Genomic DNA, 24,299 nt, shown 5'->3' with positions numbered 1-24,299 from the left:
TACTTATGAGAACTTCAACCGTTTATTTTTTTTCGGGAAATATTTTTATTCAATTTATTTTAGGATTATATTTTGTCGTGCCTCGGGCTCCGGGCTATCAAAAATAACCCTCCAGCTAGCTCAGCAATGCGTGGGAGGAAAAACCCGGGCACGCAAAAAAAATAATACTAAGAAAACTCCTAAGAGGCAAAAAATATGGCTATAGCAAACTCCAGGTTTGCGTCTTCCCAATGCGACCTGCAGCCGCGCAGCCGAGGTGGCCAGGCAGGGATCCCTTCCCAGCTCGTCCCATCACATGTGCTCCTGCTCATACTCAAACGCTTTCCCCCGCGCAAAAGCGATCCTGAGGACCAGCACTTCGCGCAGGCAAGGCAGGATGAGAGGAAAACACAAAAGAGGGAAAGCCTAGAAAAGATATGCCCAACTTGTCCCAGCGCGCAAATCGCGGAAGCAAGGAAATAGCATCCCCGGAGAGAACTACGGCCCCTTTTCCCGAGCAGAAATCTTGCTCATGGATTTCCACGCAAAAGCGATCCGAAGACCGACGCTTCGCGCAAGAAATACACGAGGATGATCCAAACTCAGAGAAGCGAATAGAAACTAAAAAAAAAATGAACTCCTTTTCTCGAGCAGAAATCATGCTCATGGATTTCCACGCAAAAGCGATCCGAAGACCGACGCTTCGCGCAGGAAATACATGAGGACGACAAAGCTCGGAAAAACATAACTACAAACTGGAAATGGACTCCATGGGAGTACAAACTGATGAAAAATATAAAAACTGAGATACAGAAAAATGAACACTTTATATAGCAAAAATGACACGCACAAGCTCCAAACAAGAAAAGTAGCTCACAGCTACGAAATACAAACCGAGTGATGATACATGGCATAAATATCAAAAACTCCTTCCAAATCATACCTTCTCATAAACGTCGCCCAAGGGGAGGCAGTATAAGACTAGCTCCCAGCGGCCTGGCGGCCGTGGCTTTTAAGGCTTTGAGTATCCGCGAGCGGGGCGAGCGGCGGGGTCCCAGGATGCTGGGCTTTGGGGCACGTGTCGAGGTCAACTCATCTCCGAAGGTGGTGTGTGCAAAAGAGGAAAAAGGACTGAAATGCCTTATCACTAGAGATGGTCCGGTTCGTGAGAGAAGTGCAACGCGGAGTTGCCATAGCTAACAGCTTGTGGCACGACATATTTTAAGTCTGATATTTTTTCTTCTCTCCCCCCCCCCCCCCCGCTCGTCCTCGCCCTTTCCCCTCCTTATTTTTATTATTATTATTTTTTTTTAATATATATATTTTTCATTGCTGGTACCCTTTCTATCGATACTTATTTATCAAAAATATAGTTGCAATTTAGATAATGAAGTTAGGGGCACAATAGCCCCAATAGCCCTCGTCGAAGGGCAACGAACACTTTTTTCCTTTTTTTTCTGTTGTTTAGTGGCTTTGTGTCAAGCACCTGCAGCCAACATCACTTCCTCCATCCACCTTATCTGCCTTCGTGACCAGTAGCCGCTTAGTGCCACTGCACATTTAGGGGGAATAGAAGGGGTCGCAACCCCGGGCAGCAAATTTCGGAGGGGGGAGGGGGCGGAGGTAAATTGCGGAAGCGCAGCGACGGATTCTTATTTTTTTGCCCTTATATATCGTGAACTGTGTACGGCGTTACGTTCTAAGTAGCACCGAATCAGAAAAGGTAAAAAAAGGAGAAGAAAAGGAGGAAGAAGGAGGAGAAGAATAGAAGAAGAGAAAAGTTGATCCAAGATGCAATTTCTAAAGTACAGAAGCATAACCCACCCCTACCCCCTTTGTTCCCTCGTTTGCAATTGCAAAGCGCAGCGCTTGCGCCATGTGTGATCACTTATCAGATTTGTGTTTGATAAAGCATAATTCATAAATAAATATATACTAAGCGGCAACGTTACCTGGAAAACGGCACAAGGTGCCGTCTGATTGGTCGGTTCAAAAATTGTTGTTGTGAATGCGCGTGCAATGCAATGGCCGTTATCCGTTATCATTTCATCCAGCATCCAGCCAGCACTAGTCCAGTTTCTGTTTGCCTCGCTTTTTATTTTTTTTTTTTTGCATTAGTTTTGTAAATTGTAGGAATCGAGAATTTTCGGGTAAGTCGTTTAAGAACTCTTCTAACCCGAATTTATAAAGCGTTACTCTCAATTATCACAAGGATCCCACATTCGACATGTGTTATGCTCTTCAGTTGTTGGGCTCATGGGAGAATGTTTTTTCATCACCCATCACCCGAAATTGCTTACTCTTCCTCTCTTTTCCTCCGAAAAATTTGCAGAGTTTGTAAAGGGCCTAGTACATTATGTTTTAAGTCAGAGTTACAACATGCTCATTGAATGTTGAAATTGAGCATAGATCTGAAACATAATCCTGTATGCGGGTGATTTCACGATAATAGGAATAGTCGTGTCGCCGTGGGTTCTTAACGACATAGGGCAAAACGATTGAAAACCAAATTAATTAATCAATAGGAATGATGTCCCTGAACCTATCCATGCTAAAAAATATGATGAATTATTATTATATTTAATAATATGAGACTTTAAAGGCCGAAAATGTCCGGTCGGTTACGCGTCGCCAACCCCGATTTTGAAGCAAAAGAGCAATTTGCGGTAACATATCAGTACTGATCATGAACTCTTTGGCAATATTTGCTGAAAAGAGACTCTAGTGTTCAAGAAAATTGCCAGTTTGAACTGAAATGTTTATTATTGAGCGAGAAAAGTCATAAGAAAGAGGTGTCGCCACATTTGGCAACAAATTTTTGCAGTTGTATTAAGTGCAGTGTTTATCTCGCCAGATGGAGTCAGGAGTTTCAAAACTGCCATCAAATTGTTCGCTGAAGTCTTCTTGACAAAACCATTACTGATAAGTCAGTTTTTTTTACAATGAAAACTTAAATTATTATGAAAACCAGTGATTTTTACGTGTGTAGCACTAATTCCTCACTACGCAAAAACCTCAATTTAATAGTATTAAACTAAAACGAAGTCTCCAAAGTTTAGAAAACTTTTAAGGCAGCATTAATTCCACCTCATAACTCAAGAATTGCCAAGTTTCATCTTTTGTATCATCTTTAATCTCACATTTTTGAGTGTCGGTTACGCTGTGTCTGTTACGTAACCGACACAATTTGGCAGGGCCGCCATGTTTGCGTGGACCTCCAGCAGTCCCGCGGGAAGCGCTGATACCTGATTCAATGGCTTGTTTATCAATCACTTTAACTTTGCACTGAATCAAAATAGAGCGTGCCAAAGCTGGAAAAAGGAAGTTTAATACCTTTAGAATGAGGTAATATGCGTGAACAGTCATCAATAGTGTAAACAGAATGCCCCCATCCCCTTGTTTAAGGATTCTGATCAGGCACTGCGTAGAGAATCACTCGTATCACGATATGAGTCGGCTCCTATACACTAGAGACAGGTTCTTCAGGCCTTGTCCACACGAGCGCGGTTTGCGGAAACTTATTCTTCGAACTGCTCAGTTCCCGGAACTTATTCCTTGAAACGAGGCATGCTGTCCACACGAGTTCGCCCGAACTGGAACCGGAACTTCAATAAAACTATACAATTATTGCGAAATAATAGATTATTACGGCCGCCAAAGTAACAAAATAAATGTCAAGACGCATATAAAGGACGTAAAAAACGAAAACAAATAAATTCACATCAAAAGAAACATGTGTAGAAGCTCGGAGTACTAGGGAAGTTCCGGGTTTTGGAGGAATAAGTTTCAGCTCAGCTAAAAACTTGTTCCTGGAACAAGTTCCTCGAAATAAGTTTCCGCGAACCGCGCTCGTGTGGACAAGGCCTCATGTTTCATGGAGGTGATCATATCTGTGACAAGATATAAACTCTTACTTGTGGGCCGTGACACCTCGGATAGTTTCTGAGAGATTAATTGCAGTTATGTTGAATCCCACAAATGGATCTTTGGCAATTTTTCGCCTTTCCCAGCTCTGCAGGTCAGGACTCCTATTTTCCTATAACAAGTTTGCACAGAAGGTGAATTAAACGAACACCAGCAATTGAGGGGACAACGAAGTATCACACAATTTGCTTCCACTTCTCCTATGGCTCTCAGTAGTTTCTCTCGGAAGTTTGAACGACAATTAATGTCAAGTAAATTGAAATTTGTCCCCACTTTGTGAGATTTTTTGCCACATCAAATCCTCTGAAAACCACCTTTGGAGACAAGGCTTAAGGTATTAGCTATGAATAATTTAAAATTGGTCAGCTGACTTTCAAATTAACAGAATAAATGCCATTCCTGTGTCACCATATTAAGAAACGGAACAATGAAGGTGAGAGATCTTCCGCCTCTTACTGCAAGTTTTCAAACTTACCTGGCTTGAACTCTACTGGTATAAATTATATCCATTCAAACCACAATTGAATATTAATGATCCCTTGTTGCAAACCTTCGAAATCTCACATCTTTACTTTCAAAATTATCAGAATTTCAGTGCAACAGTTTTCTAACCAATAATCCTAAAAATAAAAGATGACTTACGAAACATAATTGGTCATCAGCTTTAATAGTCATGTTCATCGTTAGTAGATGCCTGTGTTTTTGGCGTTTCAGAAATTTGATCAATATACTTAAATGAGTAAGTAATTAATTTTGTAATTGCCAACTCTCATCAGCTGTATTAGATTTAATCTTTTGGAGATTATTTCATATTGTGTAAAAATTATGTAACTTAGTTGCAGGAAATGGGGCATGCAGAAGTCTGATCATTTGGAATTGATGTCAATACAACTTTAAGATGGCAGCCGTATCCCAATTCTTAGAGGTATGTTACTCACACTTTTTCCTAGTGCTGTCAATTAACGTGGAAAGTAACATGGTAACTTAAACGAAAGAACGTCCTCACAGTTAGGATGAATTCTATCTGGCAGAACAAGAATTTAATTCTTGTGTTTATCGCCATCTTGAGGATTTGAATTTTTCACATTGCTGCATAATGAACATTCTGCTATAAGTGTTTCTTGTTTTACAAGACATTCACGAAAAAAATGCAATTGAGTCGAAAGAAACGGAAGTAGAAGAACCTACATTTTTCAATGCTCATTTTCCTCTGACAGATGTTTCAGACAAGCGAGTTATCTCAGCTGAATCGTGAAGGGGACCAAAAGCTGTTGGGAGGAAGCAAAATTCTCTGAAAGGAGATTTATTAAAAAACTCCAGGAAATTTAGGTACCGAAATTGCCCTTCAAAAAGGTCAACCCTAGAATACTGACGAAGAGATAATTGCCCTTCTTAAATGGCATCCTTTCTTTCAGAATGGGATTGTCCTCGATACTTATTGAAGCTTTAAATATTTTAAAGGGTAGAGTAGGCAGAGTCCTCACCAAGCAAGTTTATTTTGAGTGTAACAGAAAATTAGCTGTCTTATTTTCAACTCTAAATGTTGGTAAACTTACTTGGCATGAGATCTAATTCCTACCGAAATTTCACATTACTGTAGGACTTATGACTCAAAAATGTTTAGGAGAATAGTGATCATAAGTGCCTTAGCCTAAGCCTACAAGTTTAGATTAAATCAGGGGTGCAGAAAGTTCTTCGCCTTCATATTTTTGGAGGCAGCCATTGCATTTTTTGAGGTTGCCTCCACATTGCTGTCCAAATAAGACTTACGTGTCTCACTGTTTCCTACGCACAAGAGAGCGCACTACACAATACTACTCCTTCTCAATAATGTGCTCAGCAGGTTCATGCTCTCTGCCTTCACTTTTTCTTCCCTTTTCGAGTGGCCTTACATGTTTTTACCCCTTTTCAGGTGCCTTCACATTTGCCCCATGATTGGTCTGCGATCGGCGGATCTAGCACTTTCTGCATCCCTGGATCAAATTCCTCCGGTGAAATTTTCTAATTTATTTGTAGGTTTTTTGTTGGAAATAATTTGATGACAGTATGGAAGATCAAGGAATACTGTCACAATTTCAACCATGCTGTTTTACCTTGTCAAATGCTATTGATATTTGTTTTGAATCTCCTCTTAAAGTGTTTTAAAAAATTTTTTCCACTTCTTTACAGTTTACTCCCCCACCAAGGCCAAACAAGACAAAAGGTCACCCAGAAGATGAGACTCCATTGGTCCTTGTTCTGGCACCATTCAACCCACCTGCTAAAATTTTCTTTGAGGAGACCAAACTTACCGAAACGAGAACAAAATCTGTCATCATTCGAAATCCTGGAGCTGTACCGTTACATGTAAGCCGCACTATTATAAATTCTTCCAGTCTCACAACTTCATTAGACACTACGCATCAAATGCACCCAATCTGGCTCTTGTGTCAGAAAGAATAAGTGCCTGAAAAATTATGTAAAATCTCTTTGACACTCAGTGCTTAAAATAGTCAGATTTAAATGTTACATTGTACTCGCCATTGGCAGAGTAATGAACTAGACCATGTCCAATTCATTTTTTAGGGTGTCAGAGTAAATACTTTGTTGATGACTACCTACACAATTTTTCACCACAATTTCTCTAGTCCAACAATTTTTTACAGATTAATCAGAAAAAAATCGCATAGAGGGAAGGTTTTTTTAAAATGATTTTGTGTAAATTATTTTCTGGTAACAAATTTCTCTCTATCTCTAAATCTTCCTTCAAGTGGATTTTATAATATTGCTGCTCCAATTAACAGTAGTTTGGTAGACAAGCACTTATCCAGGTCTTCAAGACCTAGAAGAGAAAAAGATTTATTCTTCGAATAATTGTGCCCCTTGTGATTCACATCTTCCAAACTTAACGACTTTTCAGATCATTCTTGACAAACTCCCAGAGCCAGACGCAGGCCTGATCTTGAGTGAATCGATTTTCACGGTACCAGCATGTGCTCAAGAAACATTAATTTTAACATGGCAGCCAGTTAAATCAGATGGATTCCGCCATGTGGTGCATGTGAAGGATGCAAAAAAGAATAAAAAAATCTCAGAAATAATTGTGACTGGGACGTGTGTGTCGCCAATCAAGGTTAGTATGATTGAGATTTTTCACAATAAACAGTTTATAATTGAAAAATTTAGGACGTGTTTGAACTCTTTCCCATTCAAAAAGTGAAACTGGGAGAAACCTATCTTAGACTGCTAATGCTCCTCCTTGTTGGAATTGGACAATTCCTCTTGTTGATCCACAGCCTATTCCACAAGTCAATCGACTAATCAAATCATCTATCAATTGGCCAGTGGAGTCATTTTTTTGATTTCCCAGTAGAATTTTCTGTAGATTGACCAGTTGAATCATCCGTCGATCGATAAAGTCAAATCGTCCATTGATCAATAAAGTCGAATTGTCCATTGATCAATAAAGCCGAATTGATAAGTCATACCACTTAACTATTTGTCTTCAGTTTAAGAAATGTTGCTAATATATAAGTAGCAGATTTATCTGCAATGAAATAAAAAATTCAGTCTAACTGAGAATGTCTCGATTTCCCTCTCTAGTCAAAAATTGGTTGACCCCTAAGCAAAGTTAATCCAACGATCATATAGGAATCCTTTGATCACTAAAATCTGTTTTGATTAACAGATCAAATTTCCTTTTGATGGACTAATCAAATCACCTTTTGACTGGTGGATCAATTTGCCTTTTGTAAAACCCATCATATCATCAGTCAATTTATGGTCCAAATGTCTATCCATCAACTGAGGACTTGAGAACCAAATTTTTCATCTCTTTTTTTTTCTTTCAACAGAAAAAAGGTCGTGTTGGCAAAAAACTAGCATCTCTACGCACAAAAGTCCTGTCGAACCGTGTGGTTGTAACTTCACCAAAAATAGCAGCACCGAGGCAGCGTATGCCGCTACGCAACAAAGAACAGATCAATGCTGTGTCAAATGAAAACACGTTCCTAGTGGCAGAAAAGCGACCGCGCACCGCAGAAGACAAAGAAAATGCACCCAGCCCAAAGAAGAAACCAGCAAAGCAGTCAGCAGGTTGCCGTCAAACCTTCCTTGGGCCACCCCCAACTTTTGATTCACACCGCAAACGCAAGGCAAGCACACTACTTCCTCTCGGCATCGTATACTGATTGTTTAGTCAAATTATCCTATATATTAAAATGCAAAGCTCCGAATCTTTGGGCATTAACTTTGAGAGAACCACCGGACCAATTTGCCTGATCTTTTTTTTAAATGAAAGCCCCTGAGCTGTAGATTTGCAGGCTGTAATTTGTTTTTCGATTTTTTCAAATTTTCTCCTATAATTTTCTTAAATTTTCACCAATGTATTAAAACGGAGGTCCGAATCTTTGGACGTTAACTTTGAGAGAACGACCGGACCGATTTTCATGATTTTTGTTTTAAATGAAAGCTTCTGATCCGTAGATTTGCAGGCTGTGATCGTTTTTCGATTTTCTCAAATTTTCTTACTTTTATCGACGAGTGAAGTTTAGCTGGGCTCAAATTTTCTCCCATTAATTTAGACTAAAGTCCGAATTTTGGGACATTAACTTTGAGAGAACCACCGGACCGATTTGCATGGTTTTTTTTTTAAATAAAAGCTTCTGATCTGTAGATTTGCAGGCTGTAATTGTTTTTTCGATTTTCTCAAATTTTCTTACTTTTATCGACGAGTAAAGTGCAGCTGTTTCGAGCGGTCGTCCGGCGTCCTGGCCGCTAGGTAACCCCCCTCTACGGTCTTAGCCACCCCTCCCGCCACGTTCTTTCGGCTATCTCCGTTTTATTTCGTATAGCTCTCCTCCCACCAACCTCAAAGAAGGAGGTTTGGGTCGCATCGTTGTTCCGTCACTCGCCACCCACATTCCTTCGCAATCCCTCGGCTGCTCCGCTTCACAGCTTCTTGATATCCTGGCATCTTATTCTCTGCAGCTTGACTGACCGTGACTTATTAACTGCAGTATTGCATATTGCTAACAACACGTATTGTTATAGACATTTTATTCATCATTATTATATAGATTCAACTAATTGCTCCGATTTCAATTAAGCTACTGCACCACCATTGCTAGCTGTGGAGGGCACCCGGAGCAGCTAGTACATACTGAAATTCAATCAAGTAAAAGAAGATTAATAAAATAGGAAATTCGACATAGTTTCAGCATTTTTCTGGAGTTATGTCTTTGCTTTTCAAGTCTATGGTCTTTTTGCTCCTTAGTTTAAGACAGCTCCCTTAAATACTTTTAATCAATTTAGTCGATGACTTTAGTTTCTTAAGTTCTTCTGTCCAACTTTTGAAAATTTGCAATTTAACAGCAACAAAAGAGTTACACATTTGTAATTATCTCTCTCTATCAACTTTTGTGTAATCTGTCAATACAAAGTAATTTGATTAATTTACTGATAGCAGTTGAGAGATAAAACAATATTGAGATGCCTCTGATGGGAACTTGCCAATTTGAGGGGGAAAGAACCTCAGTTTATACTCAGTTCAAGAGTCTTGAACATGTAATGCAATTTATGAGTGAGTTTTATGCTGGCCTTCCTCATTATGTTTAGAAGGATAGGAATCGACCAAAATGTTACTTCGGCTGCATGTGCCATTTTTAGCAGTAGAGCATGATTTTTGGTCCATTAATTTTTCTTCTATTACTGTACTTTTTTGTCTGTCTCCGCATCAAATTTATGAAGGACTGCAGATCAGGATAGTACAAATGACTCTTTACCAAAATTTTAACCACCAACTCTTCAACATATATCCTTGTAATAATGCAACCGTGTTTTGTAAAATTTCAATTTTGGTCAAATTTTACTTGTCCCTCCCCTTATAGGGTAAGTGAAGATAATTTTTTTTTGGACAAAAGACCCAAAGTTTTCATGATAGAGTATTGATTACTTTACATAGCTGAATACAAGCTGGCAAAAATCAATCCTCAGAAAATTGAAAAAATTGAAAATATTTGCTAGAGACAACTAAAAGTAAGGAACGAAGTCAAAACAACTGAGTTACGACCACTTCGTTTGATTCTAAAGAACAGCTATGATACATTTTCAACATCAAATTCTTTTTGCAGTGGAAACCTTATGTTTTTAATGATGCTTGTTGAAGGGAAAAAGAAATGAGAACAACTTGAGAAAATTTTTAAGACAAAAATAAAAAACTGGAAGCTGATGAATGATAAACAAACAGGAATCAAACCCCCCCCCCCAAAAAAAAAAAAAAAAAAAAAAAAAAAATTAAAATGCCGATGTGTTTTGCGAGGATGCATATACAACCCTCCTTTGAAGGTTGGATTCCAATTTGGATCTAACATTGTTAATGCTTTTAAAACTATCTCTTTGTAACTCCCTCTTCCTTAAGTAATCTCATTTTTTCTAATTTTTTGGTTGAGCCTCTCTTTTATCATGTCTTCAATGAAGATTATCGCTAGAATTTTTAACGCTTTTTCAGCCAGAATCTATTTTCTTATGTCACTTTGGGATTTTGATAAAAAAAAAATAAGAAATCTTAAATTGATTCTTCAATACACACTTACCTGGAAAATATAATTGTGTGGTGTGGAACCACAAAAGTGAAAGCACTGACTGTTAGCTTGATATTTATTTATTTATTTATTTATTATACAAAACGGGCAAGTTGCCCAATTACCAAATAATTAACAAAAAAGAGCAAAACAGCTGAACAAATGATAAACTCAACTGACAAATAAAACAAAGAAACAAAAGTACAATACAAGAAAAGTCACAATTTAAATATTCCAGGCTGAGTTCTGAGAGCTTGAAAAGTCAAGAAAATCCTTGAAAATCCAGACATTTTTACTCTTTTGTAAAAAGTCAGGAAATTCTGCTGACGAATCTTGTAAATTTTCTTTTACTGTGCGCTTTTGGGAGTTATTAAAATCTTACAAATCAGACGTATTTTGTGCTCTTCACCATAAAAAATCAGGGGAAAGGCAGAAATTCTTAAATTTGAGGAAACTAGCCACCCTGTCAGAGTGCTCTTAGTCTCAGTATTTTATTCGAAATGTATACTTGTGAGTTTACTGTTCCTCATTTTTTATTTTGAGAAAAACAGGATCTTGTTCCTTTAGATGGGAACGAGGAAATAATTTTGTTCCGCAAATTGTGGTAATTACTTTTTTCCTAATGATACTCTGTGTTTCCTTCCAGGCGCCTGTAATGGAGGGTCCGCTTGAAGTCGCTATGTGTCTCAAAGAACAGGAGCCGCAACAGGAACCATCTCGTCGCCCGATGCGGCGATCTACATATTCTCTTGATTCGCCCGGAAGCAATAGTCTCCTGACGGTTGCGCAAGCCTCGGAGCAACGGTCCAACTCTCCTCAACAGTATCAGCATATTATATCTCAACCAGCTCAGTTACTGGAAAATAGAAAAGATAGAATTTCAATTGATAGTCTAGAAATTGGTACATCCATCATATCAGATGATGTCTTCTCATTTCGTGACTCACTGGATAGCAATCCTGATGCAAACAGGTCAATTGATCGAGATTCACTAGATGCTGTTGTTGCCCCGTCAGCCTGTGACAGGTCTCTGCGGAGCAGGAACCGCTCTGTCACAGGGGATACCTCTAAATCGAACATCGTCAGTCCAACTTATGCAGATTTTACAATTTTAGCTGCTAAAGGAAAAAGTCTCGAAAATTCTATCAATTCAAAAGACCTTGATTTTACTCGAAAAAACTCCACCTCCATAGAAACTTCAGAACCCTGTGCCAAAAGTTCTCCTCTTCTAAGCCGTGCAGACCGACTTTCCATTGAGAGTAGCCATGAAAGATGGGTCAGTCCAGGAAACAAAGGCTTCAGTGCACTTCCACCATTACAATTTTCACCAAGTTTCGATATGAAACGTTGTACATATGTTATGCCCCCGAAAGAAATTGAGACCAAAGTACATAATTTGTCCTACACGATTATAGATGAAAGTAATGAAGAGCTCAGTGATCTGCACTTGAAAACACCAGTACTCAGCACGCCAATGCAGAGAAAAGGTGAGGATGTTATGATAACACTTCAACAACCAGCAGAGATTAATTCCTCAAGTCCTATGCATGGATACAATCTCAGAGAATCGGAAGGAAAAACCCCAGACAAGAAGGGGGTTCTTGATAAGTCGAGGGATCATTTCTTTGAGACATTAGAAGTGTGTAGCCCAGATAATTTCAAACTAAAAACGCCTCAGCTGAATACACCTGTTAGTGCAAGGATTCAAGAATTAGAAGCCAAAACTGTATTCGACTCAGACATTAAAGTTCGTAAAAGCTTGCAAAATAGTCTAAAAACACCTCAATTGAGGACACCTTGCAGTGGTAGAAAAAAGTGGAGTGCTAACTTCAACAAAGAACCAATAAAAACACCAGGAACACCTGAGTGGGTTAAAGTCTATACGGATGTAACAGTTTCCCAAAATTGTTCTGGCCCTTCAACAGAAAATTTGGATGCTCTGAGTCCCAGCGCTTTCAAACTCAACACACCACAGATAGAGACGCCTAGAAGTAAAAAGGCCAGCGAATCCACTTCCACTGGAAGTCATCTTACTTTAAAAACTCCACAACTAAGAACTCCGCGAAGTAACAGGAAAAGCCTAGTCAAAGAAATCGTAGATAATTTCAGTCTTTATGAGCTGCAAGAATCCCCATTCAGTAGTTCTAAATCTCTTCTTTCTAAGGTTAAGACTCAAGAAAAGCCTGCAATTCTGGAAATTTCTCCCCCGAAAAAATCTAAAATGGACCCGCAATTGTCGGATGAGCCCAAAAAGCAGCAGTGCTATCCTACTCGAGTTGTAGCAAAAAGTATTACCGCTAGACAAGTCATGTCACCAACAACCCGTCTCAAGCGGCTTGTCGCAGCACACAAATCTGCAACGCCTAAGGCAAAAATCGCCGAGCCAAAACCTGCTCCCTCCAAACGACCCTCACAACAGTTGAAACCAGCTGCAAAACCAGCGCAGAGGTACACTGGTGTTCCTATGGCCACTCTTAAACTCAAACCTCAGGGACGTAAAGCTGAGCAAGGTCAGTCTCAGGCCACTAAGGATACTGTTTTCAAAAAACCTGTCGAAAAGAATCTGAATTCTGCACCACGGCTCACGCGTTCTGCAACACTGTCTTCTTTGAAAAAACCCATGAAAACTCCTCCTGAAAATTTAAAGAATAAAAAAGAATTAGAGCAGAAAATGACCCGTTCTGTATCTGCATCTTCTATGAAAAACTCTGCAAACAAGATGCAAGCAGCAAATGAGAAAATTTCTCGTTCTGCATCTACCTCATCGCTAAGAACACCTTCAGATCAGACACCCTCAAAAAAACTAATGGGAGAACAACAGCCCCAACTTGGGTCCTCTGCATCATTGAAAAAAGCTTATCTTTCTAACCCTGACCAATACCTGAAATCACTATCGCAACCTGCAGATTATCTCTTTCTCTATGCAGCAACATCTAAAGTTGATCCATTCTTGACGAACTCACTCTACTACGACCCAGAGTGGCTGGACCGGCAGGAAGCGGACTTAATTAAATGGCTGAACTCATTGCTGACCCCGCCAGCAGAGCTCGACTCTGATTCTGGAGGTCATTGGCGGGTTGATGTTGCAGCCTTGTGGAAAAAATCACAATCACAGAAACTAGAACTTGCCCCATCAAAGGAGGCTGTTTCCTCCAGGTATCTAACAAACACAAGATTAGACGTTGTTCGAAAGGCTGCAACCACACTTTTCCGCACAGATATGGCTGTGGTGCTGTCAAAACTGGCTGTATCAATCAATAAAAAGCTTCTGCGCATACGCGATGACCGCGATCTGCACCTAGATTATGGGCTTCAGTGCAAGGTCTTGAGTTTGTTATTGTGTTATAATCCACTTTGGCTGCGCATAGGTCTAGAAACAATTTTTGGTTGCCGCATTGCCTTGGTGTCAAACTCAGATATTGTAGGGCTAACTGCATTCATACGTAAGCGATTGCTGACTGATGCTTATTTGCGGAAGAAGCATTCGCATCCTTTACTACCCAGCTCATTTTTGCCATCTTTTGGAGATGAGATGAAGAAATTCATAATGCAAAAGTTTTTGATGCTAGTCTACTTCCTTGATCAAGCCAAAATGCAAAAACTAGTGGGACATGATCCCTGCCTATTTGTCACAAATTCGCCCTTTAAGGAATCAAGCGACTTGGTAAAAGAGTTTGCTAAAGACCTGATTTCAGGTCTCGGAGATATCACCAAGTATTTAAAGTCATTTGGTTATGTGCTACAACACAAGCAGACATATTTGGATGAGTTCAACTATGCAGTAGTCGACCGCCAAGACCTCCGGGACGGTGTGCGTTTGACACGAGTAATGGAAATCATTTTGGGGAACCATGGTTTGTCGGCCAAGGTTAGAACACCTGCAATTTCACGTTTGCAAAAGGTTCATAATGTTGATGTAGCTTTAAAAGCACTGAAAGGTGCAGGCTATGAGATACAAGGTGACATTACATCCAAGGACATCGTGGATGGACACAGAGAAAAAACCTTGTCATTGCTGTGGCAAATAATCTACAAATTCCAAGCTCCTAGGTACGAAAAAGCTGCCAGAAAACTCCAAAATTGGTGGCGTTCGAATTCGTTACGTTTTACAATCCAGAGAAGGATTCGTGCGAAACGGCTTGCAAAGCAAAATGCTGCAGCTAGCAAAATTCAGGCATTATGGCGAGGCGTCAGTTTGAGAATCAAATTTCCAACAATTCGTAAACAGTTGATACAAGAACGAGTAGAAAGAACAAAAGCTGCTGTGGTGATACAGAAACACTGGCGAAGATATTTCCTGCAGAGAGCCTATCAGCAAAAGTTAGAGGTATTACGTAAAAAAAGAGACACGGCAGCAGTTGTTGTACAGAAGCACTGGCGGAGGTATGTTGTGCAGAATAAGTTTAGAGAATTAATACGCATTGAGCGCGAACGGAGGCATGAAGCAGCAGTTGTGTTGCAGAAACACTGGCGAAGACATCTTGCTGAGAAACAGTATCAGAAGTTACTACAAATAGAATGGGAAAAGAAGAATAAAGCTGCAGTTGTTTTGCAGAAACACTGGAAGAGGTATGTTGCCCAGAGGGGTTATCATGAAAAATTAGTAGCCTTACAAGAACTCAGGAGGATAGCAGCAGAACAAGAAAAGAAAAATATAGCTGCAGTGACCTTGCAAAAACATTGGAAAAGGTATATTGCTCAAAAGAAGTATCAAGAACAGCTCACTGCACTTAGAAGAAAAAAGGCTGCAATTGTTCTTCAGAAACACTGCCGAAGGTATATTGCTCAAAAAAGGTATCAGAAACTGTTGGCCGAAAATCTCAGAAGAAAGAATGATGCTGCGATTGTCTTACAAAAACATTGGAGACGGTATGAAGCTCGCAAGAGTTATCTAAAATTGCTTTCAAGCATCAAAGAGAAGAGAAATCAAGCTGCAATTGTACTTCAAAAGCATTGGCGTAGGCATGTAGCCCAGAAAAGTTATCAGAAACTCTTATCAGAACATCTTAAAAGAAGAAACGATGCAGCAACTGTTATTCAAAAACATTGGAGGAAGTGTGTAGCTCGGAAGAGGTATCTAGTTCTGCTTACAGCCATCAAAAAAAGGAGAAACGAAGCTGCTATCCTGTTGCAAAAACACTGGCGGAGATTTGCTGCACAAAAAAGTTATCAGCAGATGTTAGCAGCAGAATTGGCCAGAAGACAGAACATTGCTGCAACCACTCTGCAGAAACATTGGAAGAGATTTGCTGCTCAGCGAAGTTATCAGAAGCAGCTGGCAGCGTTGAATGAGAGGAAAAACGAAGCTGCAACTACCCTTCAAAAACACTGGAGAAGATTTGTCATTCAAAAGAGATATTGGAGGTTACTTGCTGAGGAACGAGAGAAAAAGAGAAATAATGCTGCTATTATCCTACAGAAACACTGGAAGAGATACGTAGCTCAAAAAAGATATCAGGCTCAACTATTGATCATTTTCAATGCAAGGAACGCAGCTGCAGTCATTATACAAAAGAACTGGAGAAGGTACACAGCACAAAGGAGCTACAAACAACAAATAGCAGTTTTTCGTGCTCTGAGAAACAAATCAGCAATCATAATTCAAAAACACTGGCGACGGTATCTCGCTCAAACCCGGTATCAGAGGCAACTAGCTGAAATTCACGCAACTCGAAGTGCGGCTGCAACTGTGTTACAGAAACACTGGCGAAGATTTATTGCAAGAAAAGACTTTATCCAATGCCGAACAGCAGTAAGAAAAATTCAGAAGTGGTGGCGAAAGATATTTGTGCCACGGGAACGGCGAATGTTCTTGCAGGAACGTGCAGCAGCGATTGTTATTCAGCGTCATGTGAGAGCAACTATAGCTGCAAAGAAGGCTCGTCAAGAATATATCAGATTAAAAGGGGCCACTATCATGATTCAGTCTCGTTTCCGAGCCAATTGTGCAGCAAAGAATGACCGCTTGAAGTATCAGAATCTTCGTATGGCAGTAATAGTCGTTCAGAATAGATGGAGAGCCAATCAGAAAGCAAAAAAATGTCAACTACAGTACCAAAAATTGAAAAACTCAGTGTTGTTGATTCAGAGGAGGTACCGTGCAAAGAAGCTTGCCCAAACAGAGCATGCAAGATTCTCAGCCTTGAGAATTGCCACGGTGTGCGTGCAACGCCATTATCGGGCCAAGAAGTTAGCTGAACAGGACCGCAGAAATTACCTGGAGCTCAAGTATGCTGCTAGCATTATTCAAGCCAAGTTCAGAGCCAACAGAATGATGAAAGCTGAAAAGGCTGCTTATACTCAGCTGAAAGCTGCAGCTGTGATCTTCCAAGTACAGTTCCGTGCACAGGTAGCCATGCGCAAAGTGCGGCGTGAATATGTGTCCCTGAAAAATGCAGCACTCATTTTGCAAACTAGATTCCGTGCTAAAAAGGCAGCAAAAATTCAACGCAGTAGGTATTTAGCTTTAAGAAATGCGGCTATCATTACACAACGAATCTTCAGAGCAAATCGTGCTGCAAAATCAACTCGCTCCAACTACTTGAAACTGAAGACCTCAACTGTTCATATCCAGAGACTGTTCCGAGCGAACCAGCTGATGAGAAAAGCACGGCTAGAATTTTTAAGGAAAAAAGCTGCAACCATTATTATACAAAGGTAATTAGTTTATAGAGACATTGCATTTCTTTTCGGTTAATGCCATGGAAAAAAAATGAGATATTTACATTTTGGGCATTTTAGACAGGCGTACAACATTTAGGGGCGCAGACATTTTATTCATAATTTTTCTGGAAAACGGTTACATTTTTTGATAAAAGCCATCGTTCAAAAAATGTTTAAAATTGTGAATCATGTTGAATTACGCTAAAACAATGGATTTTATGGAGTGTTTTCCTTATACGTAGAATGTTGGATTTTGCAGGGGTATTGATGCCATATTGTTCCCATCTATGTCTAACTGCCACCATCTTCTTTTGTTTTTCTGAGTTAATGTCATCAATTTGGGAAAAATGCAATGAATGTAAAGCCACCTGAAAAGTTTCTTTTTTTTTTGTATCTTAGCAGTGATAGACAGGAATAATAGGTGAATGTTAGACATGAATTATAGGTGCAGAATCCTCCAAGTATTCATACCTCGTTTCTGCCCGCCAGCTGTCCACTTTTTTCTCATCAACTTTCCACAAATTTTCCTATCAGTTTTAATGATGATGACTATTATATTCTATTTTCCTTTGACTTTCGACTTTTGACCCTCGAAAATATTCCTGTTTCTGCATTTCCATACGCCCACCTAGGCCCATGATCAGGCAACTTTTGTACCCCTGAACGCGATATCATACCCCTTAGTTAACGTTGTTGCTTCTTCTAAACTATAAAAGACGCTAAACAAGTAACTTAGCCTCTTACTGAAAAATGGGCCGATTTGAATTCTCCTACAATTAGTCCCAAAATCATCCTTCAGATCGATTCGGCACACTGAAAGAGCAAAATTCAACCAAGGGAGAGCCTTGAGGTCCTGTTATCGTGTAAAATCTCACCATTCACTAAAGCCTTATACTATCCATTGGACTGCCAGCCAAATTAATAGCATTCATCCTAAGGTGATTCCACAGCACTGTAAAAGACAGTGTGTAAAGACTATGTGTCTCCTTTAGTGGCAGAGACTTATAAGAAACTTGTCAGTGCTGTAGATCTACCCTAAAGGACTGTCTTTGTGAAGAGGAAAGATTTTTTTCTCCAACATGCATGACACTCAATCCAACTGTCTTTATTTCAGACATTTCCGGTCGTATCTAGTAATGGTCGCATGTCGAACTCGATTCCTGGAGCTGAAATCTGCAGCTGTGGCAATCCAGCAGCGTTACCGTGCAAAGAAATCAGCGCAAATTGCCCGCAAAGAGTTCTGTCAACAACGCAAAGCAGCAGTGATCATTCAACAGCACTGGCGAGCGTTGCTGAAAGTTCGTGCTGAACGCAATGAGTACCTTCAGCTTCGAGCAACGGTTGTTTGGGTGCAGCAGAAATGGCGAGGGAAGAAACTTGTTGCAATAGCTCAGAGAGAATATCGTTTGATGGTGGCTCAGAAAGAACAGATTCTAGCAGAAAAACGCGAGAGGGAAAGAAGTCATCAGGCTGCGACTAAAATTCAGGTACATATACTAAGTTTGATTTATGCATTTTTTTTTTTTTTTTTTTTTTTTGATTATTTATTCAGCACATCTTTGTTACACAAATTTAGCACTTTTACTGTACATTTTTTATTTATGCATTTACAACAGTTTAGATGCGCCAGTCATAGAATTGTGTATCTATGAATTAATTTACAGATTAGCCAAAAATAAAATGATGTGTCCATACGTCAAGTTTCACGTTCCATTTGCCTCATAAGGATACAGTTAGCACAGTAATTAAAAATATCCATTACAGTAAGTGTACCTCAGTTTTTTCCATCCAGCCTCACCAATCAATAATGCACACGTTTTCGTTGGTTGCCTTCGTGCGTCATAATTATAAAATATTGTTGCATAGTTTTTATAGTTTTTATTTATTTTTTTTTTTCCTGCAATAATTGTCAATGGGTAGATCCTGTGGTGGCTGGAAATAAAGGATGAAATAAAGTCAACACGGAAGGAACAATATATGCATCACGCATTTCAAAGTGTTGAGACAAAAACAGTTTTTATAAAAAAATTAAACATCCAAGAAGCAAAATCAGCAGTCGATATCTATAACTTTCAAGAGGATATACTGTGTTTTCCAAGAAGCAAAATCAGCAGTCGATATCTATAACTTTCAAGAGGATATACTGTGTTTAGTATAGAGGTATTTTTGAAGTAATTTGTGTTATGTCCATGTGTTTATATTTGGTGGGTTTTTTGACAGGCTTTGTGGCGTGGTCATTGCGCAAGAAAACAAGTGAAGCTCCCGAAGCTTTCTACCGAAGAATCTTTGCAGCTACACAACAATGTAAATATGGTGGCACAGAAAAAACAGACGCTCAAGACCCGTTTTGATGGTGCAATATCTGAAGTCTTTTCGAATGAAACTGATCTTCATGGACTCATCGTATCCTTCATTAACTTAGGTAAGATCTCATCAACTTGGACCATACTGGGGAGGGGTGTCTTATTGTATATAATCTGACTGTTTTCTATTCTTTTCGTAGATTTACCTAGGCAATCTCGTGGCCGTCCTTAAACCGTCTCAGAAAAGAACAAAAAATTATCCGAGAAATTCCGATAGGACACCCTTAATATAAAGTAAAAATTCAAATATTACATTCAAGTTTTCTCATCAAAGTCTTCTGTAGGAGACTGGAACTATAGGAAATCTATAGAATTGAATCTAAAGTACATTAACTCTTCGGTAATTCGACTCTTAAGGTAGGCTATTACCCCCTCCCTTCTCTATGAAGCCACTGGTTGTCGGACTAGTGAATCGATAAAGCTGGGAAACTTTAAGTTCTCACTCGTGAAAGTCTTGACACCATAAGCAACTCAACTCATCTTTTAGTATTTCTATTGCAGATACAGTTACGTGTTTATCGCCAAAGCTATGTGATGAACTCGTGGACGGCCAACTTGTTCAAGTTGTGATCTTCTACCTGCAGTCGGCCAACCGCTCGCAACCTTATCAAGAACTCAGCATTGTCTGTATCCGCACACTGATGAACTTGACCCGATACCATAACACTGCTCCCTCGGTTTGGCAGGTAAGCTAAGAAGATTTTGGCTGCATAAAGTTTTCCTTGTATTTTAATTTTAGCTGGTGGATCTGGAAAGTGATAATTATTAACAGAAAATCAATAAAAAAAATGTGCTTCCAATGCATTACCTTTAAATAAATCAAAGGGAGTTTTAAACAATTGACCTTGCTGAGAACTACGCAACACGGAAGAAGGAAGACATCTGCACGCTTTTTAAAATTCCAAATACCACAGTCAGTACCATTTTAAGAAATGAAGAAAAAATCAAAGGAGCCGGCTTCACCTGTGGTGTAAGACCTAAAAATGTGAAGAAATCCTATTACATATCCTCTAGAGAAAATAGAGTCTGAGTGGTTTTTCTGCGCATGTTTTTGAAAAATTTCGATAAACAGTCCTCTGATCAAAGAATGAGCACTTAAAATGACAAAATGTAAAAATTTGTTGCCTCCAATAGTTGATTTGCATGAATCTTAAATTGGTACAGAACTAATACTACTCAGTTTGCCTAACAATGTGGACGTTTGGAAGGGCAAAGTGTTGCTGAATTGCATGGGGGAATATCTATTTTGCATGTATAAAGGCTGACGGCTTTGAATTATTTTTTACTAAATGCCACCCAATAACAGCATGATGCACTGGTTAGAAACGGGGCAGTTGCTTATACTTTCAATGTATTTCTATACATAATCATCTTAAAGTCCTCGTTTTTTTCCCCAATGTTGTTATAAATACTGAAAATTTCTTCACTTTAGCTAGCCTCTTTGGTGATCGAAATTCCTGGGCTTTCATTGGAACCATATTTTTTTTACTTAGGTTCTTATCAGAGTATCACAGGACCAACAATAATTTTGTCATAAGTGTAGTTCCTCCCAACAGACTCTTACGGTAGTTCATTTTTTCTTCTGTTAACTTTCCCAGTGCATTGCTCATTCATGATGATTTTAATAATGGTTGAAAATGTAAAAATTTAAAATTGGTTTTACAGGAATTTTTATCCTGCAATGGGTTGGATGTCCTGCTTAATATCTTCCGTGCATATTATGAGAAGAACGCAGAACTATTTTGCCATGCAGTCACACTTCTTTGGCTTTTTGCACAAGATCCAGATAAAGCAGCCGTAAGTAGACATTTTTCCATATTTTTAATCAGCCTCTTTTCTTGAACCGCATGGAAACTAAACTGAATCGAACGTGGGCTTAGGATTCCAGCGTAGGGATTGAAGTAAGAACTTTCTCACTCCTGAGAATTTTCAACAAATCTACCTCCATGGGAAACTAACATAGGAAAACACTGTTCTGCTCTGGAAACTCTGAGAATGCATGTTCGTGTTGCGCATTTGTGTGTTCTTCAAAAGCACACATGCGTTTTTGCACCAAGTAGTTTGGAGAACCAGGGAAATAGTTCTGAACTTTCTCCTGGAAACTTTGATCTTTATCCTTGGGCTATCATTTTTATTTGATGTAGGCCAATAAGCTCAATTGATCACAAAAGATCGCAATGCTGAGCTGCGAATATGTCCCATCCTTAAATGGCTTTAGGGTGAATCATGTGAGGTAGACAGAAATGAGGCATTATTGTAGCTAGTTCCATCTCCTTATTGAATCATGACAAACGATGAGTTAATAAAATGCAAAACAAGAGTTTTGGCCAAAAACTGCGATGAAGCTTCCTCTTTGGGGCATATCCAGTTTCATTATAATTCTCTCCTGCTATATTGGTTACAGCCATGAGCACAGTTCAAAAAAAATATTGCACCAATACTCACAACCATAAAGATACCATTGAGCATAAAGCCACAGCCAGTGGACAGTCACGAATAAATTAAAATTTGCAGTAGTAGCGTTCAGTGCAATTAGTTCCACAGCTTGCAGACATTCTAAGTAGGTGAAACACTGTGGGCGTTCCATTGTTGAAATAAGGTGAGGAGATGATATGTACTTTAAAGTTTGATGTCTGGTCAAACTTACCCCTCAACTTATTTGGTTTATAAGTTAAAACATTTTTCAGCAGAGATGAAAATTTTTGTTTGCAGGTGCTTTTGTCCAATGACAAGTTGGTAAAAACCTTGAAGTATGTGTATGGACCACTCCAGAAGAAAAGTATGAAAGAGCCCAAAGGAAAATCACAGCGAAAGGAGAGACCTTTAAAAACTGCTGACTGGGGGCTTACCACTGCTCCTAAAGCGTTCATCCATCCGTTCACTGCTCTGTCATCTGTTTGTCTAAAACTCGGTGTAAAAATATAATTCTTGAAGTAATCAACATGTAGTTTTAAATTTTTAATCATTGATTATGTTTATGTACAAATTGTGTAAATATCATAATTTTTATCTGAATTGCAATTTTTTTTAAAAAAACTGATAATTTTATCTCCTCAAATTCTCAGATACATATGTATACATGTTGCTTTTTAGCTCTCCGAGAGATTCTTGTGAAAAAACAGAGTAACTCAGGTTGAAGGTTCGCTAATTTTGCCCAGAAATTAAGCATTGGCAAAATTGTGGAGCATCACAGTGTATGTACCTGACTGTTTTTTTTAACCATTGAGCTTATTTCATTTTTTCTTATTTTTTACTGAATAACTTAAAAAATTTTCCTAGAATTTTGCAATCTATTTGAATGTATGAAATATCTCTTGCAGTTGTCAATTTTTTCTTTTTACAATTGTTTGATCAATCTTTTGAAACCTCATCGTTTAACGCTTCACTGAATTTGTAGTGGTAAAAACCTAAATTAGCTGTGAAATCAAATTGTAAAATATAGCACTTACTTGCTCATAGCTTTATTTTTTGGAACGTAATTTGAAGCTACATTTTAACTCCATTTTAGCTGTTTCCAGCGATCCAAAGCACATTTTGAAAAATGAAGCTAAGTATGTAAGAGTGCTAATATTTTACTATTTTATTTTATCAATTCCTTATATCTAACCCTGTCAATTTTTTTTCATGATTGGGTTGTTTTTTTTTAAAAGAAATCAAGTGACAGAAGCTTTCGCCAAATTTCTTGGGACAAATTATGCGGTTTTGAAAGAGAGCAGTTGTATAAATTGGTTAGCGAGTTTAAATTTCTCTGGGGCATAAAACATATTACTTGAATATTTTAAGACTATTGATGCAATTTTTTTGTGAAAAGACAAATTATCAAAATTTGGCAACAGCTGATGTCACACAATTCCTTTTGAAAAAACACTGTCTGAATGTAGCACTTTTCAAATGACGTACTTTTTTAGCACTGGTACAATCATTCGATAGTTTGTACCATACTCTCTTAGAAACTGAATGGTTTTAAGCACTTATGTGTCAGGAAAATTGATCTGAGAATTAATTACCAAATTTTTTACCAACATTGGCAGGGTTAAGTCACCTCTATTGTTGAACACTGAATACTTTGCATAGGTATTTGTTTGTCAATTTTACAATTGTCATTTTTATTAATGGTTGAAATTTTAAAAAGTTGTACCTTACGATCTCTTCTATTTTTACTCTGTCAGTTTTTTTTTCTCTTTTTCATAATGTATTTTGCTAGGTATATACATGTAAAGTTATCTTTGGAATAAAGTACACAATTTTAAACATTTTAATAAGTCTAAATCTCTGATCGCTTATCACAAAATTGTTCCTTATTTGGTAAGCAACAGACCTTTTCATTAGCCACCTTGCGCTTTTGAAGCTGAGATTTCATGCTCAGCTAGCTGAAGATTATAATCCAGTTGTCTACAAGACCTTAATATAGGAAATAATGTTCGGAAAATTGGAATTTTTCTTGGTTGATTTCTCCAGATCTTTTGAGATTCTATGACTAGTAGGATGAGGATTTAAAAAACTACTATTGGGGAAAGAAAATTGAAAATTTCAAAATCAATTTGAAATAATGTCTTTTTTTAAAATGAAAAAGTTTGTTCTTAGAGTACCTGAAAAAATGAAAGTTTTCTGTCTTGAAGTTTACAAATACAATGTTTACGTATTCTTAGACAATGCTTGATTTTAAACTGGTTTTTTTTTGCTTCTTTTTTTCAAGAATTTGAAAGGAAGTGATTTCTTGGTGGGTACTCCAATTGAATTTTTTTGTCTATCTCCAGATATAATTATTTTAGTCACACACAAAGTTGCCGCAGAATTGAGAAAACGAAAT

General features: G+C 38.5%; 1 protein-coding gene across 2 annotated transcripts; it reads left to right on the top strand.

The window, feature by feature from the left end:
• Positions 1 to 1,972: 1,972 nt before the first annotated feature.
• LOC109035176 (uncharacterized) lies at positions 1,973 to 22,430 on the top strand. Of its 2 annotated transcripts, XM_019048706.2 has the most exons (11): positions 1,973 to 2,129; positions 4,740 to 4,828; positions 6,073 to 6,249; positions 6,803 to 7,015; positions 7,737 to 8,036; positions 11,110 to 17,120; positions 18,241 to 18,613; positions 19,347 to 19,548; positions 19,991 to 20,175; positions 21,155 to 21,286; positions 22,202 to 22,430. In XM_019048706.2, the coding sequence occupies exons 2-11, from the start codon at positions 4,802 to 4,804 to the stop codon at positions 22,412 to 22,414; spliced, it is 7,833 nt and encodes a 2,610-aa protein (XP_018904251.2). In that variant the 5' UTR covers positions 1,973 to 2,129; positions 4,740 to 4,801; the 3' UTR covers positions 22,415 to 22,430. The 2 variants fall into 2 exon arrangements, with proteins under 2 accessions (XP_018904251.2, XP_018904252.2); XM_019048707.2 differs by lacking the exons at positions 1,973 to 2,129; positions 4,740 to 4,828; positions 6,073 to 6,249; positions 6,803 to 7,015; positions 7,737 to 8,036 and adding an exon at positions 8,974 to 9,771.
• Positions 22,431 to 24,299: the final 1,869 nt, after the last annotated feature.

The sequence above is a fragment of the Bemisia tabaci genome, chromosome 4 (genome assembly GCF_918797505.1).
Source record: "Bemisia tabaci chromosome 4, PGI_BMITA_v3".
NCBI lineage: Eukaryota > Metazoa > Arthropoda > Insecta > Hemiptera > Aleyrodidae > Bemisia > Bemisia tabaci.
The sequence above is the reverse complement of the archived record's forward strand: the minus strand, read 5'-3'. Positions and strand labels throughout refer to the sequence as shown.